This window comes from Sapajus apella, unplaced genomic scaffold (assembly GCF_009761245.1).
Source record: "Sapajus apella isolate SASKATOON/1434 unplaced genomic scaffold, GSC_monkey_1.0 scaffold19, whole genome shotgun sequence".
NCBI classification, from domain to species: Eukaryota; Metazoa; Chordata; class Mammalia; order Primates; family Cebidae; genus Sapajus; species Sapajus apella.
The window spans coordinates 19,505,271-19,521,869 of NW_022436959.1; the positions used below are offsets into that span (position 1 = coordinate 19,505,271).

At 32.6% G+C, this 16,599-nt stretch overlaps 1 protein-coding gene across 5 annotated transcripts in view; it reads left to right on the top strand.

The window, feature by feature from the left end:
- SNX13 (sorting nexin 13) overlaps positions 1 to 16,599 on the top strand; it is a 135,397-nt gene that overhangs the window by 84,524 nt on the left and 34,274 nt on the right. For all 5 annotated transcript variants that reach the window (XM_032287047.1, XM_032287045.1, XM_032287046.1 and 2 more), the window contains 4 exons: positions 2,016 to 2,115; positions 7,525 to 7,718; positions 13,026 to 13,130; positions 13,669 to 13,801. In XM_032287047.1, the coding sequence (XP_032142938.1) occupies positions 2,016 to 2,115; positions 7,525 to 7,718; positions 13,026 to 13,130; positions 13,669 to 13,801 (532 nt within the window). The remainder of the gene's footprint in view (positions 1 to 2,015; positions 2,116 to 7,524; positions 7,719 to 13,025; positions 13,131 to 13,668; positions 13,802 to 16,599) is intronic.

The window sequence follows — 16,599 nt, forward strand, 5'->3', positions numbered from 1 at the left end:
TACCCTGGGGATTACTGGTGATTTGATGAGAACATTTTTGTGGAGTAGTGGAGAAAAATCTTAATTGTAGTTCATCCAAGAGAGAATGGAAAGAGATAAATTAGAAACAGTAATGATAGTTGCTCTGTAGAGATGTTTTACCCCAAAGGAGAAGAGAAACTTGGGGCTTTAAAGCAGGAAAAAGCATTTCTTAATACCCTTAGATTTTTAGTGTATTCACCTTTTCTGCTGTAGTTTTCTGTTTTGAAAATTTATTTATGACTCTCCGGTCTTAAAATTTTACAGTGTATACAAAATTCCTTAAGGAATAGAAGAATTATTTTTAAAAACCTTAAATTTAGTTTGCTAGATGAGTTATAACTTATGAAACATTACTTGAGGCCCACGTTTGTTATACGTGTGTGTGTGTGTGTTGTGTGTGTGTGTGTGTGTACTTTTGGTTAACTTTATTTTAAAACTAGTTATATACTCAAGCAAATTAGAACAGAAGAAAGATACTGTTTCACTTGTGCTTTTCTTTAACTACTTCCGTATCTAGATATCAGAGTTAGTGACCTTTCAGCATTGTTACTCAGTGTATTTGCCCAGGCACTTTTTGATATAGGATCCTTTTAAAATTTAGGCATTTTGTTTGCAAGCCTGTCAATTCCATTTTGAATACAAGCTTCATTTTTTAATGAGTTCAGATGATACAGTGTTTTCCTTTTTTAAGTAACCTCAGAATCCCCATGGGCTTGCAGTTTTATAGCCATGTTACTTATCTTGAAATCTTAGAAGCCTTTATTCTTTCATATTACAAATAAAGTTATAGTGAATTTTCTTTCCCATCCCATATCTGTGGAGCCACTGATGGACAGGAGAAAGAGGTGACAGAATTTGTAGAAGGGAGACTTAGTAGAAATCATGTGCTGGCTCTAGATTGCGCTCTACCAGACATTTAAAGTCAGTTAGCTGTCACTGTCCAGTGCTTATATGAAGGAAAATACAAATTACAGAGATAAATTTGGTTTTTGTTGTTTTGTTTTTTCTCTTTAAAAAATTCTCTTCATTTTTCTTCATTTACCACCTGTGCTTAATTTAGTATCTGCCTCTGAATATGGCAACCTATTTCATTTACAGTAAGCCTGTCTGTCTTTCTTTTTTAAATAGATGGTTCTGAACTATGGATTTGGGAATATAGAGAAGCCAGTGAAGATAAATAGTTCATAAAAACATCATGGCTTGTATAGGAAAGGGAAGACAGCATTTGAAAACACATAGTCATACTTACCAGCTTTGTGACTTACATGTAACTATTTTGATCTTTGTTTTCCTTATCTGTTAAGTAGGCTTAGTGATACATATCCAGCAGGACTGCTGTGCAGATTAAATGACGTTATATGTGTAGTGTATCTGGCACAATGCCTGACACCTAGATGCTCTTTAAATTTTCAACCCCAATAGTTTCCTTTTTTTTTTTTTTATATGTAGTTTGTTTCCTTGCTCTATAACTTTGAAAAGTATGTCTGAAATTCAAGAGAGTCTGGAAAAAAACCTATTTCCTCTAATAATTAGAGTTTTTACTGAGGAGCAAAATTTCTCTTTAGGCAGATTTTGTTTTCCTAGTAATAAATAGACTTTATACATGAAAATGTTTAGTTTTTAAAAAAAATCTTGCATATAGTAAACATTTCAAACATTTCCTTCACCCTATTAGCTTCTGGAATGTTCATTTTCATCTGAATATATAGAGACTGAGAATAATGGAAAATATAGTGATTTCTATTTATTTTATATTGAAATAAATGAATGCTAATATTTTTAATATGTTAATATTTTTAATTTGCTAAGCAACTCTTAACTAGGAATTTAAATTCACAGAATGCATATTTTTTTTGGGAAATAACATGCATGGGAAGGGAAAAACTTCATCTTTACTCATTGTAACTTGATGTTTTTTTCTTTATATTTATATAAATATCTTTAACAATGAATGATTTGATAAAATATTAACTTATATTCACTTTTGCCTGTAGGAAATAAATACTGTGAAACTTGCGGCAAACTTTGGGAAACTTTGCACAGTCCCCCTGGACAGCATTCTTGTAGACAATGTTGCACTACAATTTTTTATGGGTAGGTAAATCAACTGTATTTAAATGATATAGCCTTTGTATATTTTTATGTCATAAAATACACATAAAACTTAGTATCTCAATCATTTTTAGGTGTATAGTTCAGTGATATTAAATGTATTCATGATGTTGTACAGACATTACAACCATTTATCTCCAGAACTATTTTTACCTTGCAAAACTGAAACTCTCCATTCCCCAGACCCTCAAACCCTGCAGCCATCATTCTGCTTTCTGTCTCTCTGATTTTGACTACTCCTAAGTACGTCACATAAGTGGGATTGTACAGTATTTGCTTTTTTGTGACTGGCTTACTCACTTAACATAGATATGCACTCAGGTTTTATTCATGTTATAGCATATGTGAGAATTAACTTTGTTTTTTTAATGCTGAATAATATTCGTGTGTGTGTGTGTGTGTGTGTGGACATGTGCTCACATGCGCTTCTCCCCTTCCCTTTTCTCCCTTCCTCTCCACTTTTCCTAGTTGCTCTGCCTAGTACTTCAAGATGGCATCTTTGTCTTGTTCCTTATCTTAAAGAAAAGTATTCTGTCTTTCACCATTGAGTATAATATTCACTGTGGGCTTCTTCGTATGTAGCTTTTATAATTTTCAGGTAGTATCCTTCTGTTCCTACTTTATTGAGTGTGTTTGTCATGAAAGTGTGTTGAATCCTGTGAAATGTTTTTTTGTGCATCAATTAAGATATGTAGTGTTTATCTTTCATTCTGTTGTGCTGTATTACATTGATTGTTGTTGTTTTTGTCTGTTCAGCCATCTTTGGATTACGGGTTTAAATGCCGCCTTAGTTATGGTGTATAATCCGTTTAATATGCTGCTGAATTTGTTTTGCTAGTATTTTATGGAGGATTTTTATATCAATTTTTATAAGGAACATTGGTCTGTAGTTTTCTTGTACCGTCTTTATCTGGCTCTGCTTTCGGGATAATGCTGGCCCCATAGAATGAGTTAGGAAGTGTTTCCTGTCTAATTGTTTGGAAAAATTTAAAAAGGATTGCTATTATTTTAAATGTTTGATAGAATTCACCAGTAAAGCTATTCAGGTCCAGGTCTTTTCTTTATTGAGGATATTTGATTACTGATTCAGTTTCCTTACTACCTATCAGTCTCCTCAGATTTTCAGTTTCTTCATAATTTAGTCTTGGTAGATTTTCTATTTCTAGGAAGAAAAATCTTGGTAGATTTTTCCGTTTCTACTAGGATATCCGATTTATTGACATACAGTTGTTTATAGTACTCACAGTACTTTTAGTGTCATAAGTAATAGCCCCACTTTCACTTCTGATTTTAGTAATTTGAGTCTTTTCGTCCTCCTAGGTAAGTGTTTGCCAATTTTGTCACTCTTTTCAAAGAATCAGCTGTTGCTTTCACTGACTTTTACTATTGTGTTCCTGTTTATCTCTGCCCTAATCTTTATTATTTCTTTCCTTCTGCTAGCTTTGGGTTTAGTTTGTTCTTTTTCTATTTATTTATGTTGTAAAGATCTCTAACTTTACAACGTAAGGAAAGATGATTTGAGATCTTCCTTTTTGCTCTGTCCCATGAGTTTGGTATGTTATATTTGTTTTCATCCATTTTTACATATTTTATGATTTCTCTTGTGATTTCTTCTTTGATCAATTGGTTGTGTGTGTTTTAATGTTTTCACAGGGTAAGTAGGGTAAATAAACAGTGTGTTGATTTCCAAAAATATGTGAGTTTTCCAGTTTTTATCCCTTTGTAGTTGAGAAGATACTTTGCTTGATACTCATTTTTGAAAACCTTATGAAACTCAGTTTGTGGCCCATTGTATGGTCTGTTTTAGAAAATGTTCCATGTGTACTTGAGAACTGTATGCTGTTGTTGGGAAGTGTTCTGTATGTTTGTAAATCTACTTGATATATTGTGTTAAGTTCTCTATTTCCATATTTCTGTCTGGTTCTATTCATTAGTGAGAGTAGAGCATTGAAGTCTCCAACTATTATTGTGGAACTGTCTCTTTCTCCCTTAAAATCTGTCGGTTTTTGCTTCATATATTTTGGTGATCTGTTATTAGTTATGTAAATGTTTATAATTGTTGAATCATTTTGCTTTGTTGACTCCTTTATTAATATATAATGACCTTATTTATGTCTTAACCTTTTTTGATTTCAAGCCTATTTTGCCTGATACTAGTATAGTCCTCCCTGCTCTATTTTGGTTATTTTTCGCATGTGATGTGATTTTTCATCCTTTCACTTTCAGACTATGTATGTCTTTGTATCTAAAATCTTTGTAGGTAGCATATCATTGTATTAATTTTTAAATCCACTTTACCAGTCTCTGTCTTTTCATTAAAAAGTTTAATCCACTTACATTTAAAGTAATTATTAATAAGAAAAGACTTCTGTCATTTTGTTATTTGTTTCTACATGCTTTATATCTTTTTTGTTAAGACTTCTTTTGTATTTAGTTGACTTTTTTTTTTTTTTTGTAGTGACATGATTAAATTTTTTTCTCATTCCTCTTAGGTATATTATGTAGCTGTTTTCTTTGTGTTTACTATGGGGATTACATGTAACATCCTAAACTTACGACACTGTAGTTTGAAATTATGTCAGCTTAATTTCAGATGCATTTAAAACTTTATTAATTACAGCCCTGTCCACATGCCTTTTTTTGATGATGTCACAAAACTAAGTCTTTACAAATTGTATATTCAAAATATGGGCTAATAATTCTTTTAAATGAGTTACTTTTGTAACTTATGTAGAAACCAGGATGTACAGTATCAAAGTACAGTATTCCTGGCTTTCAGACTGATGGTTGATTTTTAAAAAGTTGTCTCAAATCACATAGAAAACAGAAAAATAGAGTTACCAATAATTGTTAAAATAATACTAGCTTTTATAATGGCCCATATGTTTATTTTTGCTGAGATGTTTATTTCTTCATATGCTTTCAAGGTACAAAGTTAATATCTAGTGTCCTTTTATTTAATTTATTCTTTTATTTTGCAAGGCAGGTCTTATGGTAATATGCTTCCTTTGCTTTTGTTTATCTGGGAATGTCTTATTTCACTTTCATTGTGAAGTACAGCTTTGCGAGATATAGGAATTTGGTTGACAATATTTTTCTTTCGGCGCTTTGAATATCACTCTATTGCTTTCTGGCCTCCACAGTTTCTTGAAAGAAATCTGATAATCTTTTGTATTTTTTTTGTATGTGTTCTTTTTCTCTTTCTGCTTTCAGATGTCTGTCTCCATGTCGGTATCTTTGAATTCATCTTACTTGGAGATTGTTGAGCTTTTTGGATGTTTATACTCATGCCTTTCTTCAGATTTGGGAAATTTTCAGTCATTTTTTCAGATATGATCTGCCTGTTTCTCTCATTTTTCTCCTTGTAGAACTCGGGCATGTACCTTGGTCCAGCAGGTTCCTTAGGCTTTGTTTACTCTTTTTCATGTTTTTTCATTCTGTTTCTCGGACCCTACAACCTTTATTATTCTGTCCTTACATTTGCTGATTCCTCTGCCTGCTCAAATCTACCTTAAATTTCCTTTAGTGCAGTTTTTACTTATGTACTTTTCACCTTCATAATTTTATTTTGGTTTGTTCTATGTTTTCTGTCTCTTTATTGATATTTCCATTTTGTTCATTGATTGTTTATGACTTTCTTTACATCTTCCTTTAGTCTTTTGGGCATCTTTAAGGCAGTTGTTTTAAAGTCTTTGTCTAGTAGAACTTCCATCAGGTCTTTTTTGGGGACAGTTTCTGTTGATATATGTTGGCATTTTTTGCTCTTTGAATGGGCCGTACTTGCCACGTACTTTGTATGCTGTGTGTGTGTGTGTGTGTGTGTGTGTGTGTGTATGTGTATGAATAACTGGCCATTTGAATCTAATAAGATAGGAACTCTGGAAATCACTTTCTTTCCTTTCCTCAGGGTTTGCTTTATTTTATTTTTATTTATTTTTTTATTTTTTTATGTTTTAATATGTAGGCTGTCTATGCTAAGGATCAGACTGAGGTATAAACTTAAGGTCTTTTCAAGAGTATTCTAAGCTTGTGCTTTTCTCTGGGCATGCATAGTCACTTTCTAATTTTCCCACATATGTGGTTGTTTTTGAATGTCCTCATTTTTAATACGTGGCTCTGAAAGGGAGAAAAAGATAAAACTGTAGGAGGCAAGGTAGAAAGGGTGCCAGTCTTCTAAATCCCTTGGTCATTACTTCAGCAGGAAGGAAAGGGGCTTGGACCAATCAAGGGATACAAAACAACAAAGGCTCCATATTTGTCTGCACCTCTGTGATCAGAAGCAGCCTAGATCCTAAATATTTGAAGGACAAGGTGTTTTTTGTCCACCCTAGTTCCTACTTGCTGTGTACAAGCTAATTCTGGAGTGCATGCACAGCTACTTGTTCTAGGGGGTCTAGGCCTGGGGAATGGGTAGGTACAGTTGTGCTAAGAGCTGAAATGCACTGAAATTAACCAAAGCTCACCTCCCAAGTCCTTTCCCTGAATGTTGCAAGTCTTCAGTAGATTCTAGAGTTCCGGATTAGTTACTTCAGATTCTGCCATTGTTCTTGTTGTGGAGGTGAAGAGAGAGAATTCTGGTGCTTCACACTCCCACATCATCTTTGAAATTTTTAGAATTTTAAATATTATTAAATTTTAAGTAGTTAATATTTTGCATGCTAAATTCAGTCCACCCATTATTCTCTGAAATGTTTTTCTTTAGAAATCATGGAGGTAGAGCTTTATTTTGTTTTGAAGGAAATAGTTGTCATAAGTAATACGCATTTAACAAGCTACTTTTAAAGTAAATTCTAGGAGATTCTAATGCAAATTAAAATTCATTGAGAGAGAGTACTTTATTGGGAACATACACTGTATATAACCTGTTTGTATCATTCTTGTTCATGTGTACTTGAGGGATTTTGTTTTTATGACATTTTAATATATACATTTTTTATTTATATCTTATTACTATTACATTAGAATTGCTTTTATGTGGAGGACATTTTCAGTAAACTATACATTTTCATTTTTGTGATTAAAAAATATATGTGGTTTGTTGAGTCGTTTTTAAAAATATGTTTAGAAATATTCATATTATAGCTAACAATCTTTATTGAGAGTAAATGTTGAATATTTTACATTATGAATTTATTCACTAGAGCTTTTATCATGAAAAGTGGGATTTTTAAAATTCCAAAATATATGCCTTTGCTTACGTTTTTAACATAACTGGTTTCTTAGCTTAACCAATTTACGACTATATTTTCACCTCAGGGATTTGCTAAAACATTTCAAAATGTAGAGTTCTAAATCCTTGAAACTTTAATCCTTCTTTACTTGTCATACAGCTACATGGACCCTAAATTGTGTGATACTAATATTCATGTTGTTATGGATTTTGATTGGTAGATTACATGCAGCAAACTGGAGGACAAGCACATCTGTTCTTTTGGATGACAGTGGAAGGATACCGGGTTACTGCCCAACAGCAGCTAGAGGTTTTATTAAGTCGTCAGAGAGATGGAAAACATCAAACCAACCAAACCAAAGGTCTTTTAAGAGCAGCTGCTGTTGGAATTTATGAACAGTATTTATCAGAAAAGGTGAGGGTATATTTTGATTACTGTTTTCTTCTTTAGCAGTATTATTAATAATTTTTGTAATCCATTGCTCATACCAGGCTGACTACCTCACAAACATTGTCTCCTTTATTCAATAACAATCTTCCTGTCTGTCTTTATTCTCATTTGAATGAAGATTCTGATGTTTAGGCAGTCAGATTATCATGGCCAGCGTCATGCAAGTACTAAATGACAGAATCAGGTTTCAAGGTCACGTGTTAGATTCACCACAGGCTGAAAGTAAAAGGATAGAAAAAGATAAACCATGCAAAAGTAAACAAAAGAGGAGAAGGATGTTTTCATTCTTAGGATCAGGATGATAAAACAGTTGTAAACATATATGCATTTAATAACAGAGCCCCCAATACATGAAACAAAAATTTGCAGAAATAAAGGGTAAGAGAGACAATTCAGTAGTTATACTTGGAGACTTCAATACCCCACTTTCGATATTTGATAACAAAATTAGAAAAACATCAAGGATATGCAAGACTTTAGGACCATTGCAAATTACTGAATGCTATCGAATAATATATATACTATATTAGCTAACTATAGTTCTATAGAATATATAATACATCTATAGAGTCTATAGAATATTACATATAATTGTATAGATTATTATAGAATGTATAGGATACATATTATATGGAATAGAATTGCTTTAGAATTTATAGGATAATATGTGTATATTATTCTATAGACTGTTTCCCCTAACAACAGCAAAATACACATTATTTTCAAGAAACGGCAGGAAAATACACATTATTTTCAAGAACACAAGGAACATTCTCCAAGATAAATCATTTGCAAGGCCTTAAAAGCCATCTCCATTTGAAAGTATTGAAATCATTCTTGGATCGAAATGGAATCAAATTAGAAATCAACAAAAGGAAATTTGGAGAAACTACAAACAATTGAAAATTAAATAACATATTTCTAAATAGTCTCTGAATCAACAAGAAGTGACAAGGAAACTAGAAACTGTTTTTAATTGGGAAGAAAATGCATTCTATCAAAATTCATGGGATGCAACTAATTAGTGCTTAGAGGAAAATTTGTAGCTTCAAAAATGTCTAATTAGAATAAGGATCTAAAATCAACCCTCTTAAGTTTTCACCTTAAAAATCTAGAAATGAGAAATAAACCCAAGACAAACAGAAGAAAGGAAACAAAGATGATTATGAGGATCAACGAATAGAAAACAGAAAAGCCATAGAGAAAATCTAAAACTAAAAGTTGGTTCTTTGAAAATATCAACAATATTGACAAACCTTTAGCTAGGCTGGCCATGAAAAAATGAGAGAAGACAGATAACCAAATTCATAAATGAAAGAGAGACATGACCCCTGACCCTACAGAAATTAAGAGGAGTAAGCAAATATTATGATCAACTTTATGACAACAAATTAATCAACTTTATGACAACATATTAACTTAAAGTAGACAAATTTTTAGACACAGACTACCAGACTAACTCAAGAAGGAATAGAAAATAAAATAAATTGCTTAATAAGATTTAATTCTTTCTTGCTATAGAAAAGATGCTAAAATCTTGATCTTTGGTAAAATCGTATTTTTTTAAGTATAGGACAATAAAAAAGGCCTTCTCTAATTTAAAATACTTTTTGAATGAAAATGGAGAAAAAGATTGCATTAAAGAGAAATTTATAGGCTGTTTCTCTAAAATTGGTAGATGATTTTTGATGAGGCCAAAAGCAGCCTAGAAAAGAATTGACAGACTGACCTGTGTTGTTTGATGTTACATGTAGGTTGTGATAAACACTCATGTAGTGAACAAAATGACTCTTGTTTTTGAAATAATACAGAAAGTCACTAGAAAAGGACAGCCAGCTTAAACAGGATTTTCTCAGTTTCTCTCCTAAAACTAATTTATTTGGAATTGAACTTCAGTTTCACTAGTGTATCTGTGTATTTAAAAACCATTTTTCCTCATAAAGAGATTTAACTTAACGATGACATCATTATGCTTCAAAGTATTTAAAAATGAGCATTGTAGGCATGGATAGAATTTATAGATGGAAGAGACCTGATTGGCAACATTGATCTACCTACCAAACAAGCCATATATATAGCTTTTGGACTTTTTTTTGAGAACCAAAATCAAATTTCTACACATTTAAAAACCTATTTTTTTTAGTGGGAGTGGTTGGGGGGCAGATGGAGTTTTGCTGTTTTCGCCCAGGCTGGAGTGCAGTGGTGTGATCTTGGTTTATTGCAGCCTTCGCTTCCAGGGTTCAGGCAATTCTTTTGCCTCAGTCTCCAGAGTAGCTGGGACTACAGCTGAAAATCTGCTTTTAAATAAATAAAATCCCAATTATTATATGCCTGAATTATTTTGTTGAAAGGATATTTAGGCCAGGTACTGTGGCTCACACCTATAATCCCAAAGCATTGGGATTATAGACGTGAGTTCTCCTGTTTCCAGTGCTTTGGGATTATAGGTGGGAAGATGGCTTGAGGCCAGGAGTTTGAGACTAGCATGGACAACTTAGTGAGACCTTGTATCTACAAAAAGAAAAAGAGAAAAGAAAACAAGCTGAAGTTGGTGGCACAAGGGTGTATTCCTAGCTACTTGGGAGGCTGAGCCAGGAAGATTACTTGATCCCAGGATATCAAGGCTGCAGTGAACCATGATCACACCATTGCACTTCAGCCTGCATAACAAAGCGATATTCTGTCTCTAAAAAAAATAAAAAAATAAAAATTATTTAACTTGATCCTTCACATTGAATTGACATAAGAAATAAGTGTGAGGTGGGCTTGAAAAGAACAGAGTTAAAAGTCAAGGTGAATTTTTATGTTTGACTATATTAAGTGCTAACACTGCATAAAAAATGTTCTAAAGGCTACAGGCAGTTCAGAAAAGTATTTTATTAGAGAAGGAAACAGAAAAAGTAAAACTATCCTACTGCATCATGGACTAGATAGAAAAGTCATTGTTTATTTCTGTTAAATATAGATAATACCTGTTTTGCATGTACCTTCTGCTTTTATGTACATTTGTCTTTTAAAAAGTCTTTCTACCGAGGATGAAGCTGAAAACCATCATTCTTAGCAAACTGACACAAGAACAGAAAACCAAACACTGCATATTCTCACTCATAAGTGGGTGTTGAACAATGAGAACACATGGAAACAGGGAGGGGAACGTCATACACTGGGGCCCGTTGGGGGAGCCAGGGGAGGGATAACAGGGGGTTGGGGGATTAGGGTGGGATAACATTAGGAGAAATACCTAATGTAGGTGATGGGGAGAGGGGGTGGATGCAGCAGACCACCATGGCATATGTATACCTATGTAACAATCCTGCACGATCTGCACATGTAACCCAGAACTTAAAGTATAATAGAGAAGAAGTCTTTCTATATTTTAAGAATACAAAATAATATAGTCTATAAAATTTAAGTATGCAATAGATTTTTTAAAGAAGTTAAATTGGTATATCAGAGGACAGAAACATTGTAAATGACATACTGTTGTATTTTTCTCACACTGTTAACTAATTCCATTGGTTTGTTTAAATAATAGCATTTATGTGATAGAAAAGTAAACCATACACATTAGAAGATAATTTTGGAAAAACATTCACTCCTATATTTTCATGTTAAAGTAATAACAAATGTGTACAAATATTTCTTTTCTTTTTTTTTTTTTTTTGAGACAGTCTCTGTCACCCAGGCTGGAGTGCAAAATCTCCCTGCACCCTCTCCCTCCCAGGTTCAAGCAATTCTCTTGCTTCAGCCTCCTGAGTAGGTGGGATTGTGAGCATGCGCCACCACACTCAGCTAATTTTTGTATTTTTTAGTAGAGACGGGATTTTTGCCATGTGGGCAAGGCTGGTTTCCAACTTCTGGCAAGTGATCTGCCTGCCTTGGCTTCCTGAAGTGCTGGGATTACAAGTGTGAGCCACCATGCCTGGCCATATAAATACTATTTTTGTATTACTTTTTTTGGAAGAGGGGATTCTGACTGGTTGTGTTTCATGTTGGTACACTAAAAGTGTAGGATGCGGCTTACTCCATTTCTGTGTACTTGAGATATACAGGAAAAAGTAAAGTTTAAATAAATGTAAAATGTTATTTTTCAAATTCGCCCTTTTTATTTCTTAGTGAGTTTAGTGAGCTTAGAGGGCAAATGAAAGGGCAAAACCAACTAATATCGTATTTCTCTAATATTTGTCACATACTGAAGTTGTTCAGTTCTCCTGTTTCTATTTTCAGGGGAACTCTGCTGCCCTCTGAAACACAAAACAAGCATCCCCCTCAAAAAACAACCACTACTTCAGTGTACTAACAAAAGTGTTGAATTGACAGTGGGGCATTAGAAATTTTATAGCCCTTTGCCTACGTATTTATACTCTGATGTTTACTTTTTTTCTCCTTTCTTGATTTGTCCAACCCTTTCCTCATTTTATTGGATCAATTAAAGAAGTTATGCAAATAATGTTTTTTTTTTTTTTTTTTTTTTGTAAGTTTCTCAAAATCATCTCTAGGACTCATTTACTCTCCAGACTTTTCAAAACTAAAAATGCAAAAGTTGACATGCTGCAGCTGACATATATTGCTTTTCAGCGTTTTTTCTTTCAATAAAGTAATTTTTGAAGTTGAAATGTCAAATTTTGTATTTCCCTGTGTTATCTGTGTTGTTGTATACTTTGAAATGAAAGCTCTTAAAACAATTTTAAGGATTTTATTTTTTCCCATTTCACAGTGGAACTTTGCTGCAACATTGTTTATAAAACCAAATTTAGGATAACGGTAGTCTCTTTAAAGGCCATTCAGAAGGATTCGCTAGTGTCAAATAATAAATGAAATGGCTTATTCTTTCAGCAGTCGTATTAATAGACATCTAGTACTGCTGAATACTAAACACTGACTACTAATGACAGTGTTTCCTGTGTGCCAGACACTATGCTATATATCTTATATAGATCTCTTGTAATCCTTACAATAATCTTAAATAGCCTTATATAGTATTATCTCCATTTTACAGATGGGGTAAATGAAGCTCAGTGAGAGGTAACTTGCTAGGAAAAGTTGAGATTTAAATCCATGTTTGTTTACCAATCTATCATATAGTACATGAGGAAGAGAAGGTTTTAGTCCTGTTTCAGCCCTCCTGAACATAAAGGTGTCATTTACAAACCAGTGATTCTTACCTGCCGATTATTTTCAATAATATGATTCCAGTATTATCATGCTATCAAGTATTAACTTGTATTTAGAAATTACAGAGAAGACTATTATTTTTTTTCTGTTTGTTAGGCATCTCCAAGAGTTACTGTTGATGACTATTTAGTAGCAAAATTAGCAGATACTTTGAATCATGAAGATCCAACCCCTGAAATCTTTGATGACATTCAAAGGAAGGTATTATTATGTACAGCATTTATTATTTTATCTTTTTTGAGAAAAAAATATTTTTATGTAATGTAATTAGTTTTAAGAAACTTCTTAAAGTAGAATGGTATTAAAAAGGTAAGCTATGGCAATTACACTTCTCAATTCCAGAAATGTAAATCCTTAAGTTGGGTTGTTTTATTTGAATTTGATTGTAGAGCCAGATATTGTAGTCTCAGAATTTGATGAATTGGTGCCATATAAATAACATGCCTCTCAAATTCATTTTAATATAAGCCTTGAACCTTTACATATACTCGTTTTTTAGAAAGTACTTCCCAGAACATGCTGTCTTGTGACTTGAGTTGTAGTAGGATTTTTTTCAGTATGATTTAGTTACTGGAAAGATCAGAGGAAATCATTAGTTGGGAAATAGTCTTATTGCTGACAACTTATAACTATGATACATTATGGCAAGACCTCAATGTGTCTTTTGGTGAAATTGTATTTCATAACAATCACCATGTATCTGTATTAATTGTTGAATATCTTGATTTATTTCACCAAGGTATATGAATTGATGCTACGAGATGAAAGATTTTATCCTTCCTTCAGACAGAATGCACTTTATGTGCGCATGTTAGCTGAGCTTGACATGTTAAAAGATCCTAGTTTCAGAGGATCTGATGATGGGGATGGAGGTAAGGTGGCACACATTTTACACGTATATGCGTGTGTATTTATATGTATTCTGCTTACCAAAAAAAGAGCTTTTATACAAGTTAAAAATGTTATTGAAGTCCAAATATAAACTAATGTACTTAAAAATCTACAAATGAATGACAAAGTTTAGTGACTGTACTAAATTAAAATGTTGAAATTTTAATAATGGATTAGAATATAACTATAGAAGCCTTGAATTTTTAAAGAAGAATGTTTTCAGGCGAGTCACTAAAATATTTTTATGGAAGTTTCCCTTTTGCTAATGTTCACGATTAACAGTAGAATTATTGAGAAGATTTAATATGCACTAAGTAATGACTCACAGTATATCATAAACTATAAAGCATTTTAAAACTACAGTTTTAGATATCTTTAATTGTATACTTTTCCAAATCATACACAGAGTGAGAGACTTTTGAGCTAGAAAAAGTTATGAGTCATTTATTCCAACTATCAATTTTTTCTCAAGTGAGGATAATGAGACCTGATTAACATGTTATAGTGAAAAAAATTGTTTAAGAATCAGAATATTTAGATTTTACTCCCATTCTACCACTTACTACCTGTGTGATGTTGACCAACTACTTAATTTCTTTAAGCCTCCTTTTTCTGAGTTGGTAAATCTGGAATAATACTCTCATAATATCTTACATTAGTCACTTTTAGATTTAAATGGAATTATGCATATGAAAATGATTTATGGCCGGGCACGGTGGCTCACTCCTGTAATCCCAGCACTTTGGGAGGCCGAGGCGGGTGGATCACGAGGTCAAGAGATCGAGACCATCCTGGTCAACATGGTGAAACCCCGTCTCTACTAAAAATACAAAAAATTAGCTGGGCATGGTGGCGCGTGCCTGTAATCCCAGCTACTCACGAGGCTAAGGCAGGAGAATTGCCTGAACCCAGGAGGCGGAGGTTGCGGTGAGCCGAGATTGTGCCATTGCACTCCAGCCTGGGTAACGAGCGAAAACTCCGACTCACAAAAAAAAAAAAAAAAAAAAAAAAATGATTTATAAAGTAAAACACAAGTATCAGTTTTTATTAGTAAATACTGAGTTATATAAGAATAGCGGGAGGCATAGCCCTTAGAACACAAGTTTCCAAAATCTTAGGCCCAGTTATCATTTATTTGTGATTCAGTTCAGAAGTATTTATTAAACTCTAATTAAATATCTAGGATTTGAAGAACTTGCTGGTATGTTCTACCAAGTAAATGAACAAGGTCAATAAAAAGTAAATGGAAGAGATTTAAATATCTTAAGAAAGTGCTTCAGTTGTGACCATTTACTTATGAATAGGTTTTATGGACAAGCACACTTGGGAATAGAAATACAATAGAGCTATTAGATAGTGAGCATTACTTTAAAAAATACCTCTATTATGGAAGTCTCCTAGCCTCTCCTCTCCTCCACCTCTTGTCCATCTGTCTACACTAGTGAGATTTTGTGTTTTAAATTATCTAAGAAATCTAATTACCAAAGTTTACATTTGAAATGTAATAACTTTTATATTGATTACATATCTGATGCCTTGGGTTTTTTAATTAATTCTCTTTCAAGTTTATGTATACAATTGGAATAATCTATTAACTGCATTTGATTGCATGAAGGAAGTTTTTTAAAAAATAAATTTTTTCTCTGTAAGTTGAATAGTAAAATTTAATATACCTCTAGTTTGTTGTATAATATATACCTGTACTTACTATCTCTATTGAAAAATGTTCTTTTATAGAGCTGCTATGAAATTTGCAATAGCAACTCTGTGTCAATTAACCATCCTAAAATGACTACTATAAAAGTTTCTGTTGTTTATACTAATTTTATCTATTTTAGAAATTTCTTAGTATTTGTGAAATGGATTTGCTATATGACTCAGAAGACAGAGTCATAACCACCTAATTTTATGGGCTTCTGAGTAATGTGTAATTTAAACTGGTGATAGTAGCAATGTATTCTATGAAAGTAATTTTTTATCCTATGACTTAAGAACTCTTCCAGTCTTTTAAATGGACTTTTAGCTTCCATTCATACCTTTGCAGCCAGATTGTCTTCTTCAATACAACTATTGGAAGCAAACAATAAGTAATCACAATCATATACTGTATTTTTTTAAAACATGAAGTACATTAAATTCTTTTTTTCTGAAACTGGTTTTGATCTGAAGTAAATATGCTTCTCTTATATATCTACTTGAGTAACCCCTCACATTTGAACCATTGATTGCAGTTTGAGATTATATACTTACATATCTTATTGTCTTTCTAGGACATTGCTCTCTAATATTTTGTTTCTTAATGATGAGTTTTATACTGTGAAATTACCTATCCCTTTTATCGAAACCATTTGAAAAAAGTTTGTGGAGTGATGGGTATAATATGAAACATTATTATTAAAATAACTGACAGCTTTTTGTTTTTGTCAGTGTTTAGGTTTTAGTCCACTGGTTTACGTTTCTTAAATAGTAATGCCTCTGATTTACCTTTTTATAAGATTATTTAATCAAAAATAGGCCTTTCCACATTTTTTGTTATAAATTAGTTTTCCGAATTAAAATTAAGCTACACAGTGCTACATGTATTTTTTAAACATTCCGAAATTTTCACTACATTTTAGATATTCTGAAATAATTGTCTAATCTAGGGATTATTGAGTAGCTGCTGTTTTTAAAAAGTAGTCTACAGTTGAACCTAAAATTAATGGACCACATCTTATCATATGGTATAGTACTGTATCCTCTGGTGGTCTTTCTTTGCTGGAGTAGAAATATCAATCCT